This window comes from Erithacus rubecula (assembly GCF_903797595.1).
Source record: "Erithacus rubecula genome assembly, chromosome: 8".
Lineage (NCBI taxonomy): Eukaryota > Metazoa > Chordata > Aves > Passeriformes > Muscicapidae > Erithacus > Erithacus rubecula.
The window spans coordinates 32,385,856-32,413,305 of record NC_136659.1 but is presented as its reverse complement, the minus strand read 5'-3'; the positions used below and the strand labels follow the sequence as shown (position 1 = coordinate 32,413,305).

The window sequence follows — 27,450 nt, the reverse complement described above, 5'->3', positions numbered from 1 at the left end:
ATTTTTTTTTTCAAGTGTAAGTGAATGTTAAATATCTCTTTCTGAGACTCCACATCAGCTTCCAAAGACCAAGAGAGATTTCTGGAAGGATCAGAGTTGACCCCAAGATCAGCATCTTGAACTGATACAGATTTACATTTAAAAGCTGACTGACAGTCACTTGCCATTAATAGCTCACTAATAGCCCATAAACAGAAGAAAAATCCATTTATAAATCAGGTTATTTTCCTTCAGAAGGTCCTACAGTATGGAATAAAAACTAGGAGCTGCAGTTTTCCTTTTCTGATGGAGATCTAGAAAATGTATATGAAATATTCCAGAGCCCACACTTTCACCTTATTTAAAACTATCCAGAACAATTCAGGATGTCAGTAACCCAAACCAGAAAATCCTGCCTTGCTTCGCTGTTGAAGGGTGACCTGACAATCCAAAGGAAAGTTATGCAGACATATGTTTTTCTGTTGGTCTCCAAAAAAATCCTGATTCAAAGTCAGTCAAATATTCTTGTTGATTTTGGTGCTTTTCTGATTTTTGATGTATTCTGATTTTATTGTACTTGCACACATCTATTTTAGGTTGTATAAGAAATCTGTAACTTTTAGAAATTAGTAACAAATGTGGATATCAAGAACATGTAGTGTTGAACTATACTTTTTTGAATTCAAGTTACAATAGAAAATAGACTCTTCAATATTCTTATTTTTTTAATGCCTTTGAGTGTTTTTTGGGTATTTTTAAATGCAGTAAGGAAACCAGTGATAGATTTTTGTGACTTGGCAGGGTCAAAATGGGACAACCATCCCCAAATGCTCTGTTTCTTGTGCTATATCCCAAAAACTGAGTCAAATTCTGGATTGTTCAGATTCTTTTTTTTTTTTTTTTTTTTTTAATCAGAAGAAAATTAGCTAAGTCCTAAAATGCTGCATCCTGTTACTCCTGGCTTGGTCCATTGTGTTATTTTTCTTCATGAGTTCTGCGTGAGGAATTTTAAATATTGACTCCTCAGTGGCTTTCTGTAGGGCTGAATCCAGATTGCCTCAGATGTTTCCCCAGCACCTCAAACAGCTGATGGGAAAAAGCTTCTGGGTTTTATTTGGAGTTCTCAAGTTGGAGTCATTACAATATATGGATGTATTACATCATTGAGAATGTTTTTTATAACAAGTTCCAGTGTTTTCTGAGATAAGCTTCCATCCCATTTCTCCCTGGATGATTGTGATTGACAGACCAGAGTTCTTCTGGGGTTTATTTATTGACTAAAACAGGCTGGATTTTTTTTCAGTTTAGAAGCTACTTTTTGGTTTTCCTAAAGGAAAGAGCAGAGTGCCACCTCATTTTCCTAGAAGAGACCCCTGGATTTGCATCCATTAGTTTTCTTGTGTCTAATTGTCTGTGTAGCACAATGAGGCTAAAAATGTACCCAGAGGATGAAAAGAACCTTTCCAGGAGTTCCTCACGTTTATCACTTTCCTTTAAGAGGGAACATTTCTGCTCTTTTGGTTGAGTGGAAAGCCTGAGGAAAAAATTCCAAAGACTCAGAACTGGTGTTGCTTCTGAACAGAGATGGAACATTTAATTTATCATGTTGCTTCCCACAGTTTCTGTGGGGATTTGCCCACTTGCCTACAGAGAAAGTGCTTTGGCTGTGGTTGGAGAGGTTCATCCCTTTGTACCTTCTTTTAAATCCCAAAGTCTGCCTCAGGGAGGAGGAGCTACTGCAGTTTGGTCCATTATATCTTTTTCAGACTTCTTAGATATCAAAAAAATAAAGGTCATCAAAGAATCTGCTTGTAGTTTGAAAAAAAAAAAAAAAAAAAAATCTTCTATTCATGGCATTTCTTCTGGGATTATTGTTGGGAGGGGTGTTTCCCAGTACAGAAAAAATGGGTCCCAGTTAGCTTTTCTCACTGTACATCTTTTTCTTAACCATTCTCTTCCTTTTAAAATTGTAAAGAAAACAGATTTTTTTTTTAAGAGGAAAAAAATAATGTGAAGGGAAAACAAAGAGGAACATCTGTCTTACAGCCTTCAGACACAAATTGGGGAGAACAACTTGTTCTGACACTTTTCAGCATATGGCAAATTGGCAGGTGTAGTGCAACTCTCATCTGAAGGAAGATTTATAGAACCTTACCTCAACATTAGAACTCTGCTCTCTGTCTTTATTAGGTGCATTCAGCTCAGTAAAGGATGGGCTGCACCTCTGTCCAAGGGAGCCAAGAGCAAATAACTTCCTGCCCCATGGGATGAGTATTTCCCACTGTGGGGAGGGAAATTCTTCTTATCCCAAAGAATGTAGGTCCTGAACCTTGTGCTCCATAACATCATCTCCCTATTTAACTTGGCTAGAAATAGGGGGATATTTCAAAAGGGAGAAAATAGCAAAAAGATGCATTTTTTTTTTTTCTCAGGAAAGAACAGGGTTGTTGTAGAAACGCCAATAAAAGTGTGTATTGTGTAAGTGGGGGAGAGGAGTGGAATGTCAAAAAATTGAACAAGTGAAAGAAAAAAATACCAGCAGAGTTCACAAAGCTTTGATTTGCTGTTTTATCAGTGTTTCTTCTTTGTAAGATTTTCCTTTTGCTTCCAGTAAAAGGGAAGAGTCAAAGATGAAGCTGATAAGCCAAAGTCTATTAATGTTGTGTCAAACAGTTTTCCTGGGAAGAAAAGCGTAAGAGAAATGGCAAATCAAAATTATTTGATTATGTATTAGATGTTAAGATTGAAATAAGCAAAACAAGGCAGCAGAAGGCTAAATATCCAGATTAGGAGAGAATATATAAAATTACATGATCCATAATCCTTTCTTTCTTTCTTTCATGTTAGAGAGATTCAGTAGCTAAACTAGGGGTAGAATAACAAGTGAAATGATATATTGCTGTCATTTCAGAAGTGAAAAGAGCAGCTGAGAGGTTTTTAAGTCTGAGTTTAGCAAGCTCATAGCAGCATTGAAAACTGGAGTTAGAAACTTTTGTGATTTTTGTCTTTTTAACAAGTTTGTTCCAAGGGTGGGTACTTGCTAGACCTGTTCTCACTTCTTTCCAAGTTATTTTTCAGTAATTCTAATTAACTGTATTCAGCTTTTTACACTAATTCTTCTGTATTTTTCTCTTGTATTCCTTTTCTTCCTGTCTTCTCCTAGAACTTTTCTGCTCATGTCTCCCACACAAAGGCAGGCATGTCATCCCCTTTTGTACTCAGTTGATGTGAATCAGTGTAATTTGTTTCTTGCATTTACCTCCAGACAACAAAGCAGCAGCATTAAACCCCATGTATTGTTCAAGACTACTATACTATTTAAAAAGTGCCTTTTCCATTGCATCTTTCAATCCTCTTTCTTAGCTTATTGAAAGTCCAAAATTGCTGTATTACCATTTCTCTGTTCCATATTAGAGTTGTACTGAAACTCTTGAATTTAAAATGTCTCATAGACAATGAAATCTGTAGTAATTTCCATATTTTTCCCTCTTTTTATATCTTAATTCTGTGGAATTGCTCTAAAAGAGAAACAGAACGTTTTTAATTCACTATCACAAAGGTTCATAAAAATGAGCAGTTGTCTGTACTTCACTGTTATTTATTCTGTTTTTGCCAAGTTCTGCTCCATAAACTCATGACTAATGATAAGTAAAACAGATAAGATAAGCAAAACAAAAATAGACCTTCTCTCCAATAAGATATGCTACATTATCCATTCAAACAACTTCTGTAATGAGTAACCCAGGAACGGTTCATGGAACATCAAAGGATTTAATGAACCACCCAAATTAATAAAACACTGAAGCATCCTTAAACTCCCAAATACAGAGTAGCTTTCTTACAGCAATTGTATATATCCAGAGTGGATACAAAAAAAAATTAAAAAATCAAGTCCAAACAGGATTTCATATTTTTATTGTAAAACACATGAAATAATGAGGTGCCAGTCAGTCCATCACAGAAACTTTTAAGATTTGCTGCCTAGTTACAGCTTAATTTTAGAAAGATGCAATTATCTGAAAGATGACAGTTTCCAGAAGTTTTGTTTAAATAGGTTGGGTCCCAGTGTTTGTGTCTGCACCATCCCAGCAGTGGCTGTGAAAGGAGGCAGCAGGAAAGAGAGACCTGGGTGCACCCAAAGAAAGAGCTCTGCACAAGCACAGCTGTACTCCTGGGTTTTACAGAGTTCTTTTTGCAGAGAACTTCTTAGGTAGAGAATATCCAACTCCTAAACTCTGCACTTGCAGCACAATGTGTTTCTTTAAACCTCAAAGGAGTTGCTGTGCCAGTCAATGATAGACCTCAACCAGTAAGGGACAAATAGGAACTTTGACTCTTTTTCATGAAATGTTGGGCTGAAGTGGATGAATTCAGCAACACTCCTGAAGCTGGTGGATGTATTATTGAAAAGTCCTTGGTACTTGTGGCATCCCTCTCGTTTAAAGCCATGTTGGCTCAATTCCTGGATTAGTTAGGAAGCAGTCTGGCTTCACAGGATTGCTTTGCTATTTGACAAATGAAACCTCATTTCTGAAAGCATGATTTGGGCTGGGTAGGTGCTTTTCTGCTTCTTCAGGATTACAGCTGTTTGCATGTTTGAGCATTGTACGTGTGCTCATCTATAACTTATTTTTTGTTGTTATAATTGAGTGATTTTATACCTTGTTCATTAAAATTAATAGAGGTGTACTGTTCCAAGTGTTTTTAAGAGAGGCACAACTCTAAGTTTGAAAGAGATTCACACAAAGACTGAATCTGGCCTGACCAGAGTTTGTGTCCCCTTACACCTCATCACTGAGAGGGTGGCACTGCTGCCAGAATTGTGATTGCACAGGAGCAGGCAGCATCCCTTCTCAGGGATTTTACAGTCTGAGCAGAAAAACAGAAATTGTCAGAAAATATGACTTAGGAGAAACAAGTTTGTATGCAAATACCAGTTTTTGAAGAGGATTTAAAGGCTAAATAATTTCCCTTTAAATGTTTTGAACAGGGCTGAATTTAGAAGGCTGTTAGTTAACAGAAAGTGTGGAAGAGAGATCCAAAAAAGGCTAATAAAAAGGGCTGAGGTCAACAGAAACTGACTGGGGAGTTTTCTGAGGTCTCCTAGATGAAACCAGCATTCAATATTCCAATTCTCAAACTAGGAATTACAATTTCAAACAAAAATTATCATTGCTAACTCAGATCTCAGGGAGTCCAACTTCCCTGTGCCCTGCAAGGGCTGCCACCAGCTCTGCAGCTCCTGGCAGCCTGTCCAGGCTTTATGGTCTCTGAAGTGTGTGGGTTTTTTCTGTCTCTGTGAAAACAGAAGGAATAATTTACTCTCTCCATTCTGAAAAGTGTTATTTTGCCCTTCATTGATAGAGATCCCTGGCTGTGTGTGAGGCCAGGTCCTGTTTGCCCTTCCATGAAGCTGGGGTGCTGAAGCTCTGTGTGTGTGTGTGCTCTTGCTGCAGATGACAGCTGTAAATTAACCTGTGAGAATGGAGGGAAGTGCATCATAAATGAGAAGGGGGATCCCCGGTGCCACTGCTGGCCAAGCTACTCTGGTGAGAGGTGTGAAACCAATCACTGCCACAACTACTGCCAGAATGGGGGAACCTGTGGGGCCTCTCTCCTTGGTAAGTATTTCTGAACAGCTCAATACCTGCATCAAGTGTTGGAATTTGCTCCTTTTTCTGGTATTTTTTTGCCTTATTTGCTTTGCCTGTACTTAAGCAATATGCAAAAATAGCAGCATATTCCATATATATTCTTTGTAACCAATAGGGTTTTTCATTCACTTATCAGGGTGTTCCAGCACAATTAATCTGTGTACCAGAAAAGAGAGAATATAAGGAAATATTCAGTGTAAAGACTTGTTGAGGAATTGTAAAGCAAAATATCCAGTCAAACTATATCTACAGCAAGTCTTCTACATCTTCTCTCTAAATTTAAATTAATTCACCCCTAAATTTATATGTGCATGCACAGAGATATTTGCTGAAAGTTCAAATAGGAATTTTACTCAACTAATTCTCAGAAAGATTTTGTTGATGAGAACTCAGATCCTTCATTTTCCTGAAAGAATTTAAAATTACATCTCCTGGGTTCAGGAGGTTTATCCTGTTAAAAAGCAGGCGCTTGACAATTGCTCTTTGTCCCTAACACATAATCTTTTGTATCTTGTATAATGTTTGGGCTAGAGAGGAAAAGTGTGAAAAGTACTCTAAAATGCAGCAATTCTGTGAGAAAGAAGTAGAATTCTATTTTCTGCTTCAAGGAATATTTAAATACTTGATTCAAAACACAAGATCTGGAGAAGAGTTTGCTGCCTCTTCAGAATATTTCATCTGCTTAGGATGCTGTGAATCATTTTCTCCTGTGTGATGAAGTTGCCACCACCCTCTTAAAGTGTCCAGGCACCTGACCTTGAGATGTTTGTGGCTGCTCAGCACAGAGATTCCTCCCTGTAATGCAGAATTGTGTATTTGAGTGGGCTTAGATGGTAAAGATTTCCTCAGCACTCCTTGCTAATTAACCTTAGCCTGTGTAGTTTGGTAATTTAGCCCCACTTGCTGGCTTCTCTGGAGCCTCCTCCCATTGACTGAGGCATGGTGGCAAAATTCCAAGTGAATGCAAGCCTAGTAATTTATTCTTTCAGTACTGAGTAGTTGAGGGTTAATAATGTTGTTCATAATAATGACTAAATATCAGAAAATGAGAATTACCTGTACTGGAAGTTGATGAATTAGACTTTAAACTGCTCCTAACAGCTGATGGAACTACTGACACAAGTGATAAGCAATTTTTATCAATGTGCTGAGATCAATAAATGCTAAGTGAGGATGTGCAAGTGAGTGGAAGTGATGGTTTAACTGGTGTGCAGAACTTCCTCATCATCTGAAGAGAGGATGTTTATTCCCACATTTTTACATGTCTGGCATCTAATTGATTCTTTTGTGGGGTTAAAAGGCTTAATAAAATTAATAACTTGGCTCCTGGAACTCAGCTCTGAGTGAGTCCTGCAGAGACCCCAGGGTTTTATTTAATCCTTTTCTTTTGGCAGTAGCCACAGGGCTCGCTCACCTCCAGCAGTTTGTTCTCCCTCTCCCAGGCAGCTCACACTTGCTGTGCTCACACAGCTATCCTATCACATGGATATTTTTAATTTTCATTTTCCTGCTGAATCCAGCCTCTGAAATCTCTCAGCCTTTCTAAAAGAATTAGTGCAGTCGGTTTTGCCACCAGTGGATACAGGCAAGATATGAGCAGGGTCTAGAATACCTTTTGTTAAATTCTTAATATGGGCTTGGGGAGGTAAGAATGAGCCTGAAGAAGGCAAGAATCAGCCTGGGGATGCAGGAATCAGCCTGAGGCTCAGTCTCAAATGGAATTGTGTGTCTGCACTAAAGTGCATCAGGAAAGCCAGCATGGGTGTCACCACATTTCATTGTTCACCTGCCTGATGTGGGGGAATCTGAACCTGTAATAGCAGCTAAAGTTTATTGTAGCAGACACGACCAAAGTGTGCCTTTAAGAGCTGAGAGCAGCACAGAGCAGGTTCTGATGGCTGTACCTGTGCATACCCACTGACAGGAGTATTATTGTGCTGTGCTGGGTCCCTTTAGTTTCATCAAATTTTTAAGAGTCATATTTCAAGTTAACCAGATGTCCTATCTGCCATTTCCAATTCATGAGGGTAGCCATGCCTTGAAGCCCACACCATAACTTTTCATGTGCTGGAAATGTGGAAAAAAGACCTTGTATCTTTCTAAATCACAGTGGCTCCATCCAATATTCCAGATAAAATCTTCAAGCTGATGTGCATCTCATCTTCCTTGCATGCCTAGCCCCTGGACCCCGTAAATATTCTATTAAGAGGAAATCTCTATTTCTTATCAGGCTGTATGTCTTATCTCTATCAGCCCATGAATTGTGTGTTACTGAAATAAACTAGCATGCCAGTGAGATGCCCCTTATCACAGTTTAATCTAACCCATGATGTACCAAGGGTGCTATGTGTTTTATGGAGAGAAGTTACACTGGACTCCCCAAAAGCATTAAAAAATGTAATTAAACCAAGAAATCTTAATTCCTCAAGTGTTTTTGCAGCAACCATTTCATCTTTCCAGTGGAACACACATTCCTTGAATTGGGCAGGGCACTTGTAGCTGCAGGGGATGCAAAGCCCTTTGCAGCTGGACTGAGGGTGTGAAACCCAGACCAGACTCCTTGTCTCAGCCTTGCAGGCAGAGCTGAGGTGCTTGCCAGGCTCAAGTGAGACTTGTTAGTCTGTTGTTACTTTATTCTTGCTCATTTCTACTTGCAGGGATGAAAATGTTCTTTATTAGCAGGAATTGCTCAGTTTTTCGTTAATGGTTTTAGAACTTCAGCATTATATTTGGTCTATATTTTTAGTTAGTCCCACCAGGTTGATCTGTCAGGGAGTTTCCTTACTGGCTCAAAAAAAAATGAGATTTCCTGGGAATGAACTTTTCCTCATATTCTGATCCAAATAAAATGATGCAGCATACAAAATACTCTTCTGGTGAATGTGTGTGTTCTAGTGAATGTGTAAATCCTCTTCTCTTTCCCTACCTAATATAGAATAGTAATGTGATAACTAATTAAGAAAATTGCAGAGTATTACTAATTTTTTAAAACATGATTGTGCTAAATCTTTGCTGGATGTGTTAAGTTGTAGAACCTCATTATCTGCACACAAATGTTAATTTGTTAAACAAATCCCACTGGCAATTCAGGGATTATTCACTGTTGGCTTACTTACTGCTAAGCCTTTTGGCAAATTCCTATGTGAACGTTATATAGCCAGAGATTGGAGCAGCTTTAATTAAAATTTATAAGTTTACGACAGTTGTATTGAACTACAATAATTGAACAAAGAAAATGTCATCAGTTAATTAAAAGTACACATCTGAGACATGTAATTAAAAGTTTGGGTGTAATAATGAACACTTTCCAGTAAGCCAGTTTAATGGGAATTTGGGCAAAAAAAGTCAATGTTACCATAAAAACACATTTTGTTTCTCCATGTAGTTTAAAGTAAAAATATTGCAGCAATAGTTTGCTGATTGTCAAACACATTAACTAAGTTAACTAGTTCACAAAATCTGATAAATCCCTTCATACTGTGCAAAAGGTATGTGTAACCATACAGAGTTGTGATGTTTGTATCAAAATGAGTGAAAAATAAAAGTATGTCTTTCCTCTAAATGAAAATGTGTGAAATATTCTGAAAGAATCATTGTTTATGAAGCAGACAATTTTTTGTGGTCTATTTTATGATCAAAACAAGGTGATTTGTTGCCTGCTGGAAACACTGCCATTGAAGAAGGTGGTTTGCTAATTCCACATCAGCCCCAGAGTTTTCCATGGTGCTGTCAGCAGGACAGGGAAGGGTGGGAAGGTGATTTATTTTTTTTTTTTTCCTTTGTGGGAAGGGTGAGGATGATATTTCATGGAGCTGCTCTCAGGTCCCAGCAGAACCACCAGCATTGGAAAGAGCAGTCCTTGAGAGTACTCAGAGATGTTTAGAAATTATTATTTTTTCCTTTTCTCTTTTCCATAACACAGAGAGACTCTGTATCTGTTGGGATAGATCCCAATCAGCTCACCTACTAATTATCTTCAATAATGCAGCTTCTCTCCACTCCTATTGTTTCAGTAGAGCTAATTATGGTTCATCAGCCACACAGAAATGAATTATTGTGATTCCCACAGACTGCTGATAACAACTCCAAAGGACAAGATATTCCTTACAGAAAGCTCAAGTAGACCTACCTTGTTTTCTTTAATAGTGACAGCAAGTTCAATATTGAAATTAATTGTTCATATTCACACATAGCAACTTAAAAACATACATTGCTGGTAGTTAATTAGCCAGTGACTGGAAGAAATAAATAATGTAGGTTTTGGTGAAGCCATTAATCTGGATGATCTCATTTTTCAAAACTTGCAGAAAGCTTACAAAAATAATGCTATTGACCTAGGTTTTAATTATTTTAAAATTTTTAAAAGGTTATTTACCTGTTGAAAATGCACAATATTTATCTCTTGCTTAGGCAATATCATGAATGAAAATTGATCTCCTGATCAATTCTGATCCTTGCAAAATATATGTAAATATAAGTTTAAGATCTACATATTAAAGAGAAAGTAAACCGATATTTTTATGAGAAGTTATTTGAAAAGTTATTATACAGACAATAGCTATTGTGCAGCAAATTAAACTGACAAACCAGGAGTAACCACAGCCTCAGTATCTAAACCTAATTGAACAGTAAAATATTTTGATTCTTGGTTTGTTTGGGGTTTTTTTTGTTTGATTATTTGTTTTTTGTTTTGGTGGTTTTTATTATTTATTTTATTGTAAGAAAGAGCAAAAATTTCATTTCTGTGTCAAAAAATCCATCTATTTTTTCTTATCCTACAGCAGAAAATAACTTATATCTTAAAGGAAAATATATTAGGGTGACTCTATTCTATTAAATTCTGTTCTTCATTTGAAACAGTTTAGCATTCTATAAACCAATTTCCATGTGAATATTTTTCTACATGCTAATGTGCTGTGAATCCTTCTGCCATGGTGAGGGTCAAGAATTAAGAAAGAGTTTCAATCCTCTGTCTGTGGAGCTCTAATCCTGAGATTTCCCCTGACCAGGGGAGGTGCTGGAGCTCTCTGTGCATGAGCTCATCCTGCAATTTCTCTTGGTTGGATTGTGTCACATTTTGGTTGCATTATTGTTTCCTTTGCAAACATAAATCTATGTTCTGATTCCATGACACAAAACCTTCTGGCATTGTTTGGCATTGTTTTAGTGCTGCAGTTTTGTTAAGCTGTTCCTGCAACCATCTTTTTTTTGTATCAGAAATAATTTATGACAATAAGGCAAATGAAAATGTCATTATTAGTATTATTTCTGGTGTCAACAGTCTGTGTATAAATAGGCAATGGACTGTTGACATTACTGAATGCCATGTTAAATTGAGTGACAAAAATGGGGTTTAGGCTATACTGTATTAAATTTTCATTTAGCTGTTAGCAGTTTGGCATATTTATTAGTCTACTTTAGTAAATAATAGAATAATCTTTTCTACAAACTAGAAAAATATCATTGTCTCATCATTTTAACAAATAGAGGAGTATTAATAATGAAAATGGATTTCAGACTTCCAGATCTATGTTCTATCACTATTTTATTTAATTTTTTTTTCAGTGAAACACTGATTCAGATGAGGGATTATGTGAAACCTCCTGTCTTGGGGGCAGAAATTTAAATACAACTGTATACATGGGGAAAAACAAGTGAAATCTGTGCTAACATCTGAGTTCAACATCTTTGATTTAATGTTTAAGTCACAGGGGACAGATATGAATAACCAGACTGAGGCATATTAAAGCAGTTGGAGCTATTTTTAGGTCAGTGGTTTTGTTCCTGCTGTACTCATTAGAGAAAGAGACTAACTGATCTCATGGCCCTTAGGATGATTTGCAAAACACTTTAAATTAGCATAGCTTAAAATAGAAAATAGAGACAAGAATTACGTGAAGTGTGTCGTGTTAGAAGGGTAAGAAGTAAGTGAAGGAAAAAGATTGAATAAATCATTCTGCATGAGTCAGAGAGAGGAGGCAAAATGAGGGTGCTTCACTTGCATTGAAAAATTCTCCAATGGATTTGATATTAAATGATTGCACAGGATTAAAAAAAAGGCAGACTAGAAGCAAAATTGAATTGTGGGGTTTGTGGAATACTCAGTTCAGTCTTAATTACTCAATAACACAGCCAGCTAAGTGGAGAAGAAAGACCAGCAAGGTAATCTGGGTTGCACTTGTGAGAGTTTCAGGTACAGCTGTGGTGAACATCAGGAGGCAAGTGGGAAAGTAGGTGTGGATACACTGGGTTGTCAGTGATAAAATCAGAGAGGTTATTTTTCCTGTTTATGCCTGTAATTCCAGTCCAAAGGGATTCTGCATCACACGTGCAGTACATTATGTAGTTAACTTGATGAACATAAAATCATGAAATGTTTCTGCCCAGGATGCTCAAGTCCTGCTTAATCTTCATCCCTTTTCTTCCTGGGAAGCCAGGAAAAATAGAAGTGTTAAACTTGTTCTCCATAAATTTAATAAAATCCTTAAAGCTGAATGAAACTCAAAAGGAGGGTGGGGAGAAAATAATGTCTTGCAAGAGATAATCAAGAATGAGAATAGTTTATTAGGAAGTGAGAAGGGAGATGGCTGGTTGGACACATCAGGTCATTTACTTGAAGATTATAGATGAGATAAAAAAGCAAAGTCAGAAGATGGAAAACCGTTAATGGGATCTATAAGTTTGTTTTAAAGAAGATAAGCCTTAAGAAAATAAGATGGGAAAGTGGAAGAGTTTAATAAAACAGTGGAATTGCAACACAGCTATAAATCCTTTAGACATGAGATTTAGATAAGGAAAAAAATGGGAAAATTACAATAGAGAAGAATCATAGGAGGGAAATGCATTGGATTTTAAAGACTATTTTAAAATCCTTTGAAAAGAAGCTGTAGACTAGGAGTTCATTGTGTGCAAGTGTTCATCCCAAAGTGTTAACTGCTTTTCAGACATTGAATATTGATGTTACAGGCATCTTTGGTCTGATGCCAGGCAGCAATTTTTGTGTAACAGTCTTCATTATCTGAGAGGGGTGGCATAACAAAACCGGCACACATACTTGTGGTTTACTAAAATTGTTCTGTAAAGTGTAGCTATTAGTGCATCAGTAAATATTTGTATTTCATGTGATTATATATCAAGGTTTGTAGATTTGAGAATAATGTAGTGCACTCTGAAGAGAACCAATGGTGATCATACAAGCAGTTATCTTCTGCAGCAGGGGGAACCCAGCATGGCAGGATGATTTGAAGCAGTCATATCCTAAATTCCGGCTTAGAACCACCTTTGAAATTATTGTGTATTTTAAATAACAACTTTTTTCCCATAAAAAAATCAATGACTACACATGCACATGCACAATAAAAATGCACAGATGCAGATTTTGAGTGCCCATATCTCCCAGAGCCAATTTCATTTTTCACAAGTTCTGCATTCAGCGTTCCAAAGGCGCGTTCTCTCAGCGTCTAGGGAAACACAGTTGGGCTCCAACACTGAAACTTCCTACTCTTGCAGCAAAAAAAAAGTGCTGATTGTTGTTTTGTTCTGTATGTATTTTTATCATAAAATAGCTGTCTCTGTTTGGGACAGGCCGGCCGACCTGCAGCTGTGCTCTGGGTTTCACGGGGCCGCGCTGTGACCAGACGGTGTGCGAGCGCTTCTGCCACAACGGGGGCACCTGCAGCGTCACTGCTGGCAACCAGCCCTTCTGTGCCTGCCTGCCCGACTACACAGGAGACAGGTGCCAGTTCTGTGAGTAATCCCCACCAATTGTTCCAGCTGGCTTTGGAGTTAAAGTTCTACGCAATGGAAGTTTAAAGCCCGCGTGGGTTTTTTGTTTGGTTTTTTTTTTTACGGCGCTGTTAAATTTAGCCCCAGATTATTCGTGCTGCTGAGGCAATGTCATCTGGTGTATTCAGGTGATCTTTGAGCATATTTCTCCTCTTCTACATGGCTTGCTGAAGAAAGAGCTTTTTTAGGAATGATTTATTGTTATTTTCATGAATGAGCTGTGGAGTGGAGCGGTACAAGACAGATGACTTTGTCAGTAGCCATGAGATAATTGTGTTAAAGTTTTCTACTACAACTTGTCATATGTTTTGTTATGCTGGTAATGAATTGACATAGTTGGTTAAAGAACCTTCTAATCTTTGCAGATCAAAAAGTCTTTTAAATTGCTCCTTTCCCTTTGTTTTTTATTTCTAACCCCAGCAAGCAGCACTTTGAGGATAGATTTAAGTTTCACATTGCTATATTTCTTCAACTTGCTCAAAGATCACCCTGACTGTGATTTCTGCCCCATCCTGGTGTTGAAATTGTAAAGGATTTCTGAATGTTCTTCTTGTTTACCTCTCAGGATTTAGATTCTGTCTTTTGCATCTAATTTTCTTCCTGTTTTTTCATTTCACTGACCCATTAGCCTCTTCTCACTGAGATAGTTTTCTGAAGGCTTCCATGCCCTTAGAAAGACTTTTCTCACTTTCTACATCTTCCTCTAATTCTTCACTTCTTTAACAGAGGAGTAAGAAAAGTCCATTATCAACCAGTAGCTATTTTGCTCTTAGTTAATTCATACTTTTTTCCTTGCTATGCTTTGGTTTTCTTTCATCATTATCTCTTTTCATTAACTAAGGACATTTGAACATAATCTTGAATTTCTTCTTTTGGTCACTCATTTACAGATGACAGTTTGTCCTCCCCATTTCTTTTCAGAAATGATGATTGGCAAGCAATATTGCTTAAGTTAGAGCAAATTATTTTACTGAGGTCTGCATGATGTTTTTTAATCATCTTTTTTCTACTCCTGCTTTGCTTTGACTGTAACATTCTAAAGGCAAGGACTGTCATAGCCTTGTTAGACTGTCGTAGTGCTTGTCATAGAACATTAAATGTGAAAGCCATCATCTCTTTTGTACTTTCAGTGAATTTGCTGAAGAAGACTTGATTTAAGGAAAAAAAAGGATGGGGAATTAGTTGTTATAAAGGTTTGGTTTGGAATTATCTACAAGATATAATTATCTACAAAATAGAAAAAGTATTTAGTTTTGGAGAAAGGTCTATCAAACAAGGAAAAGGATAGTGTGTATCTTAAATGAGATTTGTACTGAAGTAAACTGAATATATTTCCAGTTGGGAGACTATGAAATAAATTGAAACCTCTGAATGGAAAACCACCAGTAATTGTGGTTTTCTCCCCCTTGGTATTAAACAAACTGCATGAATCCACAAATAAGTATCTGCAAACACAATTGGGTATTTGAAAACAGTATAGTACATAAATCATGCACAGACAGACACACAGATTAAGGAAAAATATTTACTTGAGGCTTACCCAAAAGCAAACAAATTGTTTCTAGTTGAATGCTTCTGCAAACATATTTTTCTTGTTTTTTTTTTCTTCTTTTTTTAATTTTTTTTAAGAGAATTAATTTAAATGTAAATTTAGGGGTACTTTTTAAACAGTGCTTATTATCAGATTTGGATTGTCTGGGAAACTGCCACAATACAGAGACTTGAAGATGTTCTAAAATGTAGAATAAAATTAAACTTTTTCTGATTTAAAACTGAAATCTTTTAGGGGGGAAAAAAAAAGCAGTAAAATCTCTTAGACTATTTTCTGTTGGCCAGTAATTTTTGTAAAATTATACCGGTCTACAGCTAATAATGTGTATATAAAGACACATCTGTTATTTCTTTTGCTTTATTCACACATGTGCAAGATCTGTTGCTTTATTAATCACCTTCACTTTGTCTACCAGTTGGAATACATTTATATGGCATTATTGCAAAGATTGGTTGCCTCCCAGATATCTTTTTCAGTCTTTGCTGTGATTGAAGGTAGTTCATATGCAAAGGATGACACATGAATGTGTGTAGGTATTTTACTCCTGCTCCCAAGCTTAAAATATTATTAGTGGGGTTTTATGGCAGGGAGGAGACATTTGCTTGCAGAATTACCAGCTTGCAAAGACCTTATTTTCCCCACACTTATCGTCTCCAATTACCCAATGCAAAGTTTCTCCTGTGCTTAGTTCACATGAGGGCTAATAACCTAAATGTGTTCTCTGTGTCAAGGCACTGGCATGGCTGAAATAAATTTAAGTGACTGAATTTACATAGAATTCTACTAACATTGCACATGTTATTAAATGCACATAAATCTGATGTATTTGAATGTAGCTCCCTGTTTTAAATTCCAGAAAAAAGACACACAGAGTAGCTGAAGTTCATTTCTTGTATCATTTAAGGCCCAAGCTACATAAAAAATAGGAAACATTTTCATGCAGTTGCAATCATTCAAAGTGAATACAGTGATCCCACAAGCTGGGACTTTCTCTTAAACTGAAATCCTTTTTTCAGTAGAAAAAAGAAATAATTTTCTGTCATTTCAGCCCAAATATAGCATAAACATTTTAGATACTGCAGATGATTAATGGTGTTTGTGACTGCAGTCAGTCCTAAACCCTAATAATTGTTTTGACATATGACCTTCCTATTCTTATGTATTTGTGGTTTTTGGCTTTGTGGGGTTCTTTTGTTTTCTTGGGGTTTTTTTGTCCTAATGTACACGCAGACATATGCTTCTTACACTGCTCTTACATAAATGCACTCTCAGTATTAGATTTCAAACTGCAGTAGTTTTTGTTCCAGAAACAGCCCCCCTGCTGCAAATTGCCATTCCATACCTGGAACTGGGGAAGGAGAAACAATGAACAACCTCATTTAGTGTCTTTGGAGCTGCTCTGGTTACTGATCCCTTCAGCAGCTGAGCCTGCACAGGCAGGTGGAGACATATAATGAATATTCAAATAGAAACAACTCCTCCAACAGCCATGCTCTGTCCCTCAGCAGAACTCTTCCAGCAGTACTCACTCTTGGAGAGGAGGAAAAACAGCACGGAGTAGCATAATCAAAATGTGTTTCTGACTTGGAAATACCCTCACAAGTGATGCACAGGGAAGCTGTGGCTGCTCCATGCCTGGAAGTGTTCAGGGCCAGGATGAGCCTTGGAGCAATCTGGAATAGTGGAAGGTGTCTCCCTGCCCACTAGGGAGCTTAAGTGATGACTTTAAAGAAAAAAAATAAACCACAAAATAAAATCGTCACTACCACATAAATAAAAATTAACCAGAATGTTAAAATACCAGTATTTTGTAGCTCCTGGAAGCTTCCTCATTTAAGGAATTTGATCTTTTAAAAGGTGTGAAAACTGAGAAGGTAACTGGTGGTTCTGAAGAGCTAAAGAATTCACTGCTTGAAATCTCAGTCCTACTGGCATTTAAACAGTTAAATACCATAATGGGGTCTTGCACAGTCTGTAAAGCTTATGCATGTATGTGGTACTTTGCAGAACTTATGGATTATGTCTTTATATATTATTATTAGAACTTCATGAAATTTTAATATGTGGATAAATGAAAATAAAACTTAATTATTTCAAAATATCGTTTCAATTTCAGTTTAGCATAATGCTGTTAATGGTAATGTGAACGTATCAGAAGATTTTTATTCAGCCAACGTCCCATTAAATATATTAAAATTGTTCTGCTTTTCTCATCAGGAGTCTTTATATTATGTGGGATGATGCCATAAATGGTTAGATAACTAGAAGGGGTAAAAAATACCCCTCTTATGAGTTTATACTTCCATTTCACCTCCCAAGATTACATTGTTAATATATTATATATCTGTTTACTGGTTATTCTTGATTCCTGCAGTTGCCAGCGAATCACCGGCTGCAATTTTCATTTCGTTTTTATTACAAAAAAAAAAAAAAAAAGGAAAACAGGGAAGCAACGCATTACTTGTTTCTGCAGTGGCATTGATGCGTTCTGGTAACCCATCTCATGTTGTTTGCAGACCTGTGCCAGCACTACTGCGTGCACTCGGAGTCGTGCCGGCTCTCCGGGGACGGCGCCGTGCAGTGCGCCTGCCCCGGCCGCTTCGAGGGGCCCCGCTGCGAGGTGGACAAGTGCCTCAGGTGCCACGGGGGACACTGCATCAGCAGCAAGGACAGCACTGATGTGCTGTGCAAGTGAGTGGATCCAAGGGAGAGGTTTTGTCCAAAATCAGGCACGCTGCTGCGTTGGCCTTTACGCTTGGCGCTGGAGCGGTCGCATCACGTTTGTCTGTTCCTGCCCAAACCAACTGACTCCTAAACTGGCTTCCAAATCCAACTCAAGCTGAGGCAGGGAAGATACAGGTTGGATATTAGGAAAAAGTTTTTCACAGAAAGAGTGATAAAGTACTGGAATGGTCTGCCCGGGGAGGTGGTGGAGCCACCTTCCCTTTATCTGTTTAAAAATAGGCTGGATATGACACTTGGTGTTAGGGTTTGGGTTGGACTTGATGATCTTGAAGGTCTCTTCCAAGCTGGTCATTCTGTGATTCTGTGAACTTGTGGAGCACTCCTCACTGGGGGAAGCACAGGAGACTGAATGGCTTTCCACTTGGAAACATTGAAATTAATCAAGTTAGCCATGGAGTTCTTCCATAATGTTGAAATTTCCTCATTCTACACTCTGTGACAGTGATAGAGACATACTAAATATTGTTGGAGGCATAGGCAACATGTGCTGCTCATTGCTGAGTGATTGTTTTGTATTACAATAGTTTATTTTCATTAAAAGTAATATTGTGTAATAATCTCATTGCCTGTGCTAACTTTTCAAACCAGAAACCTAGAATTCTTCCAATAGGTAGATCTTATAATATTATATTAATATATTGATTTTACAATGAAATGTTCAGATTTATTAAAACGTTGATTATGCTTGGCTTTTTTTAATTTCCTTTTTAACCATGGCAGTTGCACTAATGGGAAGATTGCCTCTACCTGTCAGCTGTGTGATGGCTACTGCTACAATGGTGGCACCTGCCAGCTGGACCCAGAGACAAATGTACCTGTCTGTCTGTGAGTATCCTGCATCCTGGAGATCATTAAAATGCCTGTGTGACAACAAATAATAACATCATTATGCATGTGTCTGTATTTTTAGTCTCTCTACAATGAATAATGTGCTGGTTGCAGTTTCAAATTACAGTATTTGTTTTCTGGCTATTTCTGTAACCTCATACTTTGCATATGTTTTTGCAAAATGTGTGTTGAAATTTAGAAGTAGGCTATATTGTGAATGCATATAGATACAAAGATGTATCTTTGGAAACTTACAGTCTGATTTTTCTGGAATGGAAACTCGAGGTTGCCTGCCCTACTTCTCAGAGGTGGATTAAGTCTTTTCTCCTAGAGAGATGGTCAGATTTGGAGGCAAACCCCTCCTCCTGGTGGCTGGAGAATGGGAAAAATAATATCAGTGTTATTTCCCTAATGGGGATATGCTCATGTATTTCACATTTCTGTCCTAACCTTCCCACTGCCCAGAGTATTGTGGCTGTTCTGGAGTGAGATTGTGCTCTCCCTACTCAGGGTCAAGAGAGTAATTCAGGGTGCTTTTCTTAAGCTCAAAGACAAAATGCCAAAGAAATTTGGATTCTGTAGCCTAGAAACAAACTACTGTTGTCAGCAGAAATGCTTATATTCTATTCCTTTCTTGAGAGCTATGGTGTATCTTCTTTTACAGCTGCTCAATATACAATACTGAATTAGTCACTGTAGCAAGAAATTATTTCTTTCCTGCTCCCTGTTCTCAGTTACTCTGAGCAACCTAGTCATACTCTTTTATTTATTTATTTATTTATTTATTTATTTATTTATTTATTTCCTTAAAAGATTTATTTCATAAAGGTCTTCCATTTCTGCAAACAACCTGGAGGTCAGAGCATCCTCCATGCTGGAAGAGAGGTATTGGAAGACAGAATTAGACATGAGTGTCTGCTTCCCTGGGTAACATGAACAAATTGTTGCCCAAAGGGATCTGGCACTACAGCTTTGTGAATACAGATACAGCCATTCCTTCATTTTGTTGATGCAGGTGATCTTGAAAGAGTTTTATTTGGGCTCTCAGAGGAGTTTCATAAATGCCTAGATTTAGTTAGTTTGACCAGTGGAAGAGGTGGGCCAAGGGTTCCCCCCTGTGAGACCTGCAGCACTTCTGCATGAGTAAAAGGACACAATTGTGGTGCCACTGCCATTTAAAAATTATCAACGTGTGCTTGAGCGTTTGGAGCTAAAAACAATGTAATTTAGTTTTGCCTGTAGCCCTTTTTCATTTGAAAATATTTTAGGTGCTTATTTTTCTCTTTCATTATTATTTTTACCTGTTTTTTACCATTTTGCCTGTTATTTGTACCTCCTTAAATTTCTTTAGTTGAGGATTAGAGACATAAATCCTGGCAAAAGGAGACTATCACAGCTATGATATATATGGCCCAAAAATGCTGACTAAGCCTGGTGATTCATTTGCTTAAATACTTAGAATGGCTATCTTGGAAGCTTTTGACTTTTTATTAATTTTTTTCTTGTAAAATTGTCATATTCTTTTTCAATTCACATGGAACACCATAGCATCTCAAGGAAAAAAAAAAAGGTTTTGCTTTAATTTATGTGTGTATTTGCAATACATAAATGGTGCAGCATTCACCAACACCCTTAGCAATGCTAAGAAAATGGTAATGAACATTTTTATGGCCATTGAAATCTGGATCAATCGATAGAAACGTACATCTGACAATAATACTCTGAGAACCCCTCAGGCAGTATAGGCCCATTGTTTTAAAAACTGTTTGATCAACACTCATGAGCAAACTTCAGTATTGTCAGATGGGCCTTACATGGAAAAAAAAAAAACCAACAAATTGATTTTGTCTTCTGTGAGTGTGTGCCCGTGTATGTGTGCGTGTCTTGCCGTCATTATATATAAAATGCCTTTAAATCTGTCCAGCACAAGGCAGAATATTTATGTAGGTCTATTTTACTGAAATTCTGCAGATGCTCTGTGGGGTTTAAAAGTCAGCGCTGTGACCAGAAAGTGAACCCTTGTGATTACTACTGTCAGAATGAGGGAATTTGCACTTTAACCACGTTTAATGAGCCGAGATGCAAGTAGGTTTAACCTTCCACTTAATGCTGCACATTCTGTGACATCATTCCAGGCCACAGTTCATTGGTTCAAGTCATGCACATTCACATACATTTCACAATATATACTTAATCTTGGGGGACCATTTCTGTAATACACACTTACCCTTTGAGAGTTGCACTGATGAGTATATTTAAAAATACATTTGGAGTGTGTGTATCATCATTGGAGGAAGAAATGAAAAGCTTTATCTTCACTAAATAAATTGAAAAATCCTGAAAATGCTGCTTGGCTTCTATTGCTCATGTTTTGAGGTATTTTACCAAGTTTATCCTACATAGCATAAAGTATAGTGAACAGTGATGTTGCACATGCTCTGTAGTCCAAACCTGACTTCCTAATTCTTATCTGTACAGGGAAAGGAACAGAACAGCTATTTAAGTGCCTCTTCAGGAGTTAAGCTTATTTATAAGTCTTGTTAATTTTATAGAAATAATTCTGTAAAACAGAAACTGTTAAACAAAAGTGTGTGAGCTATAACAACATAACATTGATTTCTTTGGTCAAAAAAGAAAATTACATTTGTATTCTCTACTTCTTTAAAGGATTTTAGGTATATTTCCTAAAGAAAATATTTACTCTTCATCAGGAAAAGGAACAACCTTAGTCTTTGAAAATCCTGTAAGGCAGATTTACAGAGAGATACATAACACCTGTCAGGTGAACAGAGCTACAGTGATTGTGATGCAAAACTCAGTAGTGAAATCATGAACCAAAGACCTAGACATGGGATAAAATGTGAAATTCACATTTAGATATATTTAAACTTATTTCAGTGAATGGTTTATGAAAACACACAATGCTGTGGGGATGTTAATGGGGTGCAGAAAAGACAGTGACTGCTTAGGGTAAATAATACATTTTATTTTTTCTTAAGCATTATCTCAATTGCTTTGTCAGTGTTCTCATGCAATGAAACCCTGTGGCTTGAGGTGCCATAAATCCTTTGGAAATAAGATTAATGTCCGAACTACCTAACTTCCTAGACTTGGAAGAGTAAGGAGTGGTCAGCAGTGTATGGGACATGGGTCCTTGGAACTCTTTTTATCTCCGTGTATCATACTTGTGTTTCCAGAATCATGCATCCCTAAGAAAAACATGTTGCTGCCTATAAAGTCACATATTGAATGTACCTTTCCTCCTTTTTCTCTCAGCTTCTCCAGGAGCCACTTGTCCAAGGGCTAATGTTTTTCTAAAGGCTCTAACTGGGGAGTGGGTGATTTTTAGAAGAAATAAGAAACGCATGTGTTTATTGTCTCTCTCTCACCAGAATCAGTTCAGAATGTAAAGTTTACACATAATCAGGCCCTTATTAAGATTCAGTAAAGACAATAGAGAATAAGATTTAGCCATTCCAAAGGGCAATCCTAAAGTCATAATTATACAGAGCAACTGTAAGAACAGGCTCTCCTTTTGACAACCTCTCCTGCTACCATGCATTTTTATTTTATCTTCCTGTCTCAAGGTGTCTTTCTAATGTTGAATGCACTGAATGACCTAAATATCAGTTGCACTCTGGAAAGAGGATTTGTGGTTTCTTCCCTACCATTTTAGGAATGAATTAAGAGCTTACTGTGGCTTCAAGTAAGCCACCAAAAAATAAAGGTTTCATGAAGGCCATTGCCAGTTTCAGTGAAAGCTCTTTCAAGATTTAAAATATGCAGAATATGCTAAGATTTCTCTTTGGACTTTTATACAATCTAGATTATTAATTCTTCACATTATTTTTAGGCATGTCATAATTATTATTCCCCCCCATTATTGATTTTTGTTCAATTACAAGGTTGTGAGAGAATTCCATAATGTTAAAATCTAGGGCTAATGACCTTTGCTGAAAAATGTATCACTTAGGGTGTCTTAAATTAGCGTAATTTTACGTGTAGTTACTGTTATTTCAGTATTCCCATACTGCATTTTTAAGGATCTCTTTAATAACTAATGGGTGGGGTCTGTGTGTGATGTGCAGAACACTAGAAGGATGGGAGATATGCCTGAATTGCACTGGTAAAATCACAAATCAGTTGAAAAAAAGAATGATCGGGAGATCAGATTCATATGGGAAACAATCAATAAATGCTTTTTCTGTCTATTTCACAAACTGTTCATTTCATCTGTTCTATCAGTCTGTCTTTCAATAAATATCTTTATTTATGTTTCTGTTTCCTTCTCACTAATTATCCACCTGTATATACATTCCTGCAAGAGAAGCAGGGTTTAGAGAGAGATTACACCCTGTGTGATACCAGTGAAGAGAACTGGAAAGACTTGAAACTTTCAAGAACTCAGGAGTGGCTCTGGTTGTTGAATGGGCTGGGCTTTTATTACAGAATCTTTAGCACAGAATATTGCTCTCTCTCAGCTTTGTTTCTTTTATACCTTCATCATAACTATATGTTGCTATAATTCCATCTTTTTCTTTGTATTACTATTGTTATTTATACCTGCACATGGATGTCTTCTATTGTTATTATCTGCAAATAAATGTGATCAAATCATAACCCCCTTAGGCATGAGAGAAATATAAAAATCAGGAGACAAAGAACAGCATTATATTAGTTGCCTGTTGCTGGATGTGCTGACTGTTCAGAGGGATTCAGGTGTGTGTTGTATTTCAATATTAGAACAAACATCAGTTCCTCTGTAATGAAGAACAAGTCATCCTGGAGAGTCAGTGAGGAGGCACAGACCATGCAGGAGCTGGGAAGAAAACCTAAGTTTGGTAACAGAGGAAAGTGAAAAGTGGAGGGTGGAGAAAGAATAAATTACTTATTTTCTTAATGGAGAATTTTGTTCAAGCAGCTCATAAAGACAGTGAGCAACTGGGAAGAGCACAAGTTGTGGAATTATTTAAAAATGATAACAAAGTTTGAAGCTGGAAGTGCAGACAGGAAAATCAGGACAAATAGCCCATGCAGGATTGAAACAAGCAGGAGAGCTGTTCTTACAGAATCCTGGAATGGTTTTGGTTGGAAGGGACCTTAAACTTGTCATGTTCCAGCCCCCCTGCCACGGGCAGGGACACTTTCCACCATCCCAGCTGCTCAGAGCCCCAGCCAGCCTGGCCTGGACACTTCAGGGATGGGGCAGCCTCAGCTCCTCTGGGAAACCTGGTCCAAGCTCCTTCTTGTCTTGCTTGTTCCTCATATCCAGCAGGCTGGAGAGAGACCCTGTGTGATGGGAGTGTGTGGGGTGAGCACCTGTGTGTGCAGATATGTGTGTGTGTGTGTTTAGGTCACAGAATTCAGAAATAAAGAGTGCATTCCTCTTCATGGAGGAGCTCCCCTGCAGCTCAAGGTCCTGTGATGCTGTACCTTCCTCCTGACACTCCCTTCCTGTGGAAAAATCTTCAAATATGAACAGTTTTTATGTAAGTGCAGCTTGCACAAGTGCTGCATTTACATGCAGGTTTATAATAAATAAACTCTTCACTATGACAAGCCTCTGCTCAAAGGAAGGTTCAGGTACATCCATGGTCCAGTTGTGGACCAGAGCATGCAGTGCCCTGGCTGGCATTTTCTGAAGGCTGAGTAGAAAAATCCACTGTGGTATAGAACAGCCACAGGATTGAAAAGCCTGACTAAGAGAAGGCCCTGGTAACCCTGAGAGGCAGCACAAACCAGGAAATTTTATCAAGTATCCTGCAATAAATGCTTTCCATATGATTTCCTGGGGTATATTTAACGAGCTCCCCAATTGCAATTACAAAAGGAATTTCACAGCATTCTGCCAGTCCTTTGAGAGCTTTCTTTTTCAACTAAAAATATCTTTAGTATAAATATCTTGAAATTGAATATAATCTGCAGGTTATACCTTTGTATGATAAAAGATCTTTTATCCACTTTGTACCACAAACTAGTATTAGTTCAAGAACCAAATGCAAACAGGGGTTTGAAGAGTGGCTGTCAGAGAAGGAAAGTTTAAGATCTTGGAAAAGAGGAATATGTATCTTTTTCTTGGAGCATTTACTAACTAGGCTGAAATACAGATATCCTTTGTCCATGAGTTTAAAACTGCTCAGATAAAACTTGTATTTGCTGCTGTATATCACTGCTTGGGAAAAAAACATGCTTGGGTTTTCTCCTACCTACTTACCCAGTCTTTTCTCATTCCTTTTTATTTTTACCATTTCAATCTCTTTTCCTTTTTTTTTTTTTTTTAATTGCTCAGTGTAATTTCAGCTACAGCAGTAGTCACTTGGACATGCTTTTATATATTTTCTGTTATTTTTAGTACTTGTCTAGCTTCTGTACTGTATACATATTGCTAATTGCATGGTGGTTAATGACTCAGTTTCTTCTTTTTCTTACCTTGGGGTGAATGAGGCTAAGTTGAACTTGGAAGTTGTTTCTTTACAGAGAACATCATGCAGCAACTGTGAATAATGATTTATGCATAATAATCTCATGCTCAAATTAAAATTATTTTTAAAGTCACTTCCCTCCCCCCCCCTCCTTCCCCCCCATATATTATGACTACATTTCAGGGGATTTTTAGTGTTTCTGAAATTTTTTATTATTGTTTTGCCTGTTTTTGAATGTGTAATTATCCTATTCTGAATGTACTAGATTGCAAGGTAATTTGTATTTCATTTTCAGGTAACAAGTATAAATTTTCAATCCCTTAGCTTTAACTATTGTTTTCCTTTTATGATGCTCATTAGACAAAACTACTAAAATGTGGTTTGTTCATGTATAAAATGGTTATGTAAAACTTATTACTTGAAAATAATGAAACTCTACAATAGAGGGGAAGCTACAGAATGTGCAATTATTGATCAGTCCTGGGGTGGGATTTTTGGTCTTTGCTATGTAAATGCTTTACTTTAGAGGGTTTATCAGTGGGTTTAACTCTATCATATCAGCTCCCTGTATGAATAAAGCATATCTGCAGAAATATTCCTAAATTTATTATAAGGAATAGTTTAATGATTTGGTTTAGTGCAAGGTTTTTGTCATCCTCTGACATCCTAAAGAGTTTTGAGGAAAAAGAAAAGTTTGATTTCTCTCTTTCAATGCAATTTAATGTAGATAGTAAATAACTGTAATCCAGATATTCTCTTGTTTTACAAACAGTTTGAATAGTAATGATAAGTTGCAGTGAAAGTTTAATGTTAAATGTTGTCAAAATAGTGAGGCTAAATACTTTTATTAGGATGTATTAGTATATATTTCTATGTCATGAGCAAAAGGAAAAATAAGTTAGAAAATTACTTTGTACCCTGAAGAAATCTCATTTATAGCTAAGAAACATTTTCATTTCCACCTCTCTTTTTGGAAGGACTGTTCCACAGATTCTGTTACACTTCTAGACTAATCTTTCCATGCTGTTGTCGTTTTTGGATCTGCACCAGTATATTGAGTTGGAAAACAGTTGTCTACAAAAGCACTTTTAACTGCATGTTATGCCTTCTGTATTATATTTTTATGACAATGCCTGTGGCACAAAGTGGGAGAAGAAAAGAGAAACAAAATTTAAAAAAAATTGCACACTGCCACCAAGTTTGCTATTTTTTTACTATTCTTTTTCTGTTTATTCAGTCATTTCATGGTCAAATGGCCAAGTACCTGTATAAAAGAGTTTAGAATGTTTGATCACACTGACTTGTAAGGGTTATACAAAAATAGAGGAGAGAGACATTTTCTGTCATTAATAAACTCTGTAGCAACATCATGATCAATCTCAGAAATGCAAATATCTTCATTCTAAACATTCCTCACTCCAAGTGCAACACCTTCATAATCTCAATTGAAAGTTTTTTAAGACATCTCTCTTTGCAATGCTGTTTCCTCAAAAGAGGTAATTCCAGTGGCTTTCAGTCCCTCAGGGGCCACTTCCCAAGCACTCATCTCTTTATGAATGCAGAACTAAACTGTTACAGAGGGAGCTGTGGCAGTTTTATTAATGACCTTGGCAGCAGAAGGTGCACAACCTTTATTTATCACTTTTCATATTGGCACCCCCGTGGTGCTGCTGCTCCTTGCTCTGGTTCTGGTTCTGCTGGGAACTGGGGATTTGCCCCTGAGATTCTCTGCAGCACCTTGCCCCTCACAGCTGACTCCAGCCTGTCCTTCCCTGGCAGCTTCCCCATCTGTCCCCATCTGGATTTGTGTCTGAGTGACTCAAATTAGGCATTTCCACTGTTCTGTCTCCCGAGTTTGGGATGATGTGAACATGTTTGTTGGGACAGAGTGGCTTTATGTGGTTCTGCTTCGTTAATGCCCTTTTGTTTGCTCGTACTACAAATGTCCTGCCTGGCCACAGAGCCCCTGAAAATGGCACAGAACAGCTCCTGGAGCTCCAAAACTCCAAAGAGTTTGGAAAAGGACAAACTGCTGTGCATCAGCCTGAGCCAGGAGTCAGCTCCCATGCTAGGAACTGAGCAGTCTGAATTTAAATGTCCTGACACCAGAAAATGCTGTTGTTAAGAACAATTTCTCTCTGCAGACAATAAAAACTGGTTCAGATCTGCTCATTTCCCATGTTCCTGCATGAACAGTTGTCCATGTCCCAGCCCATCATTAATCATGTGCCTGCTCATGGCTGATTTTCTGTGTCAAATTCCCTTGCAGAAGACATCCCTTTCCCCTGGGCTTTATTCATTTTTCTCCCCTCTCTGCCCAAGACAAGCCTTTAGCACCTTGCTGTACCATCAAAGGACAATCATTTCACCTCAGAGTGCAGAAAGGAATTACTGCCATCCTTCCAGCTTCAGTATTTTTAAAGTTTATTGCAGAAAGCAAGCATTTGGAAAAACAAATGTAGTGTAAAACTAGCAATGTTTTTAT

At 37.4% G+C, this 27,450-nt stretch overlaps 1 protein-coding gene across 1 annotated transcript in view; it reads left to right on the top strand.

Moving 5' to 3' along the window:
- Positions 1-27,450, top strand: part of LRP1B (LDL receptor related protein 1B) — a 608,586-nt gene that overhangs the window by 568,438 nt on the left and 12,698 nt on the right. Inside the window, exons 83-86 of the mRNA XM_079310839.1 lie at positions 5,436-5,600; positions 13,218-13,379; positions 17,487-17,661; positions 18,436-18,540. Coding sequence (XP_079166965.1) covers positions 5,436-5,600; positions 13,218-13,379; positions 17,487-17,661; positions 18,436-18,540 — 607 coding nt within the window. The remainder of the gene's footprint in view (positions 1-5,435; positions 5,601-13,217; positions 13,380-17,486; positions 17,662-18,435; positions 18,541-27,450) is intronic.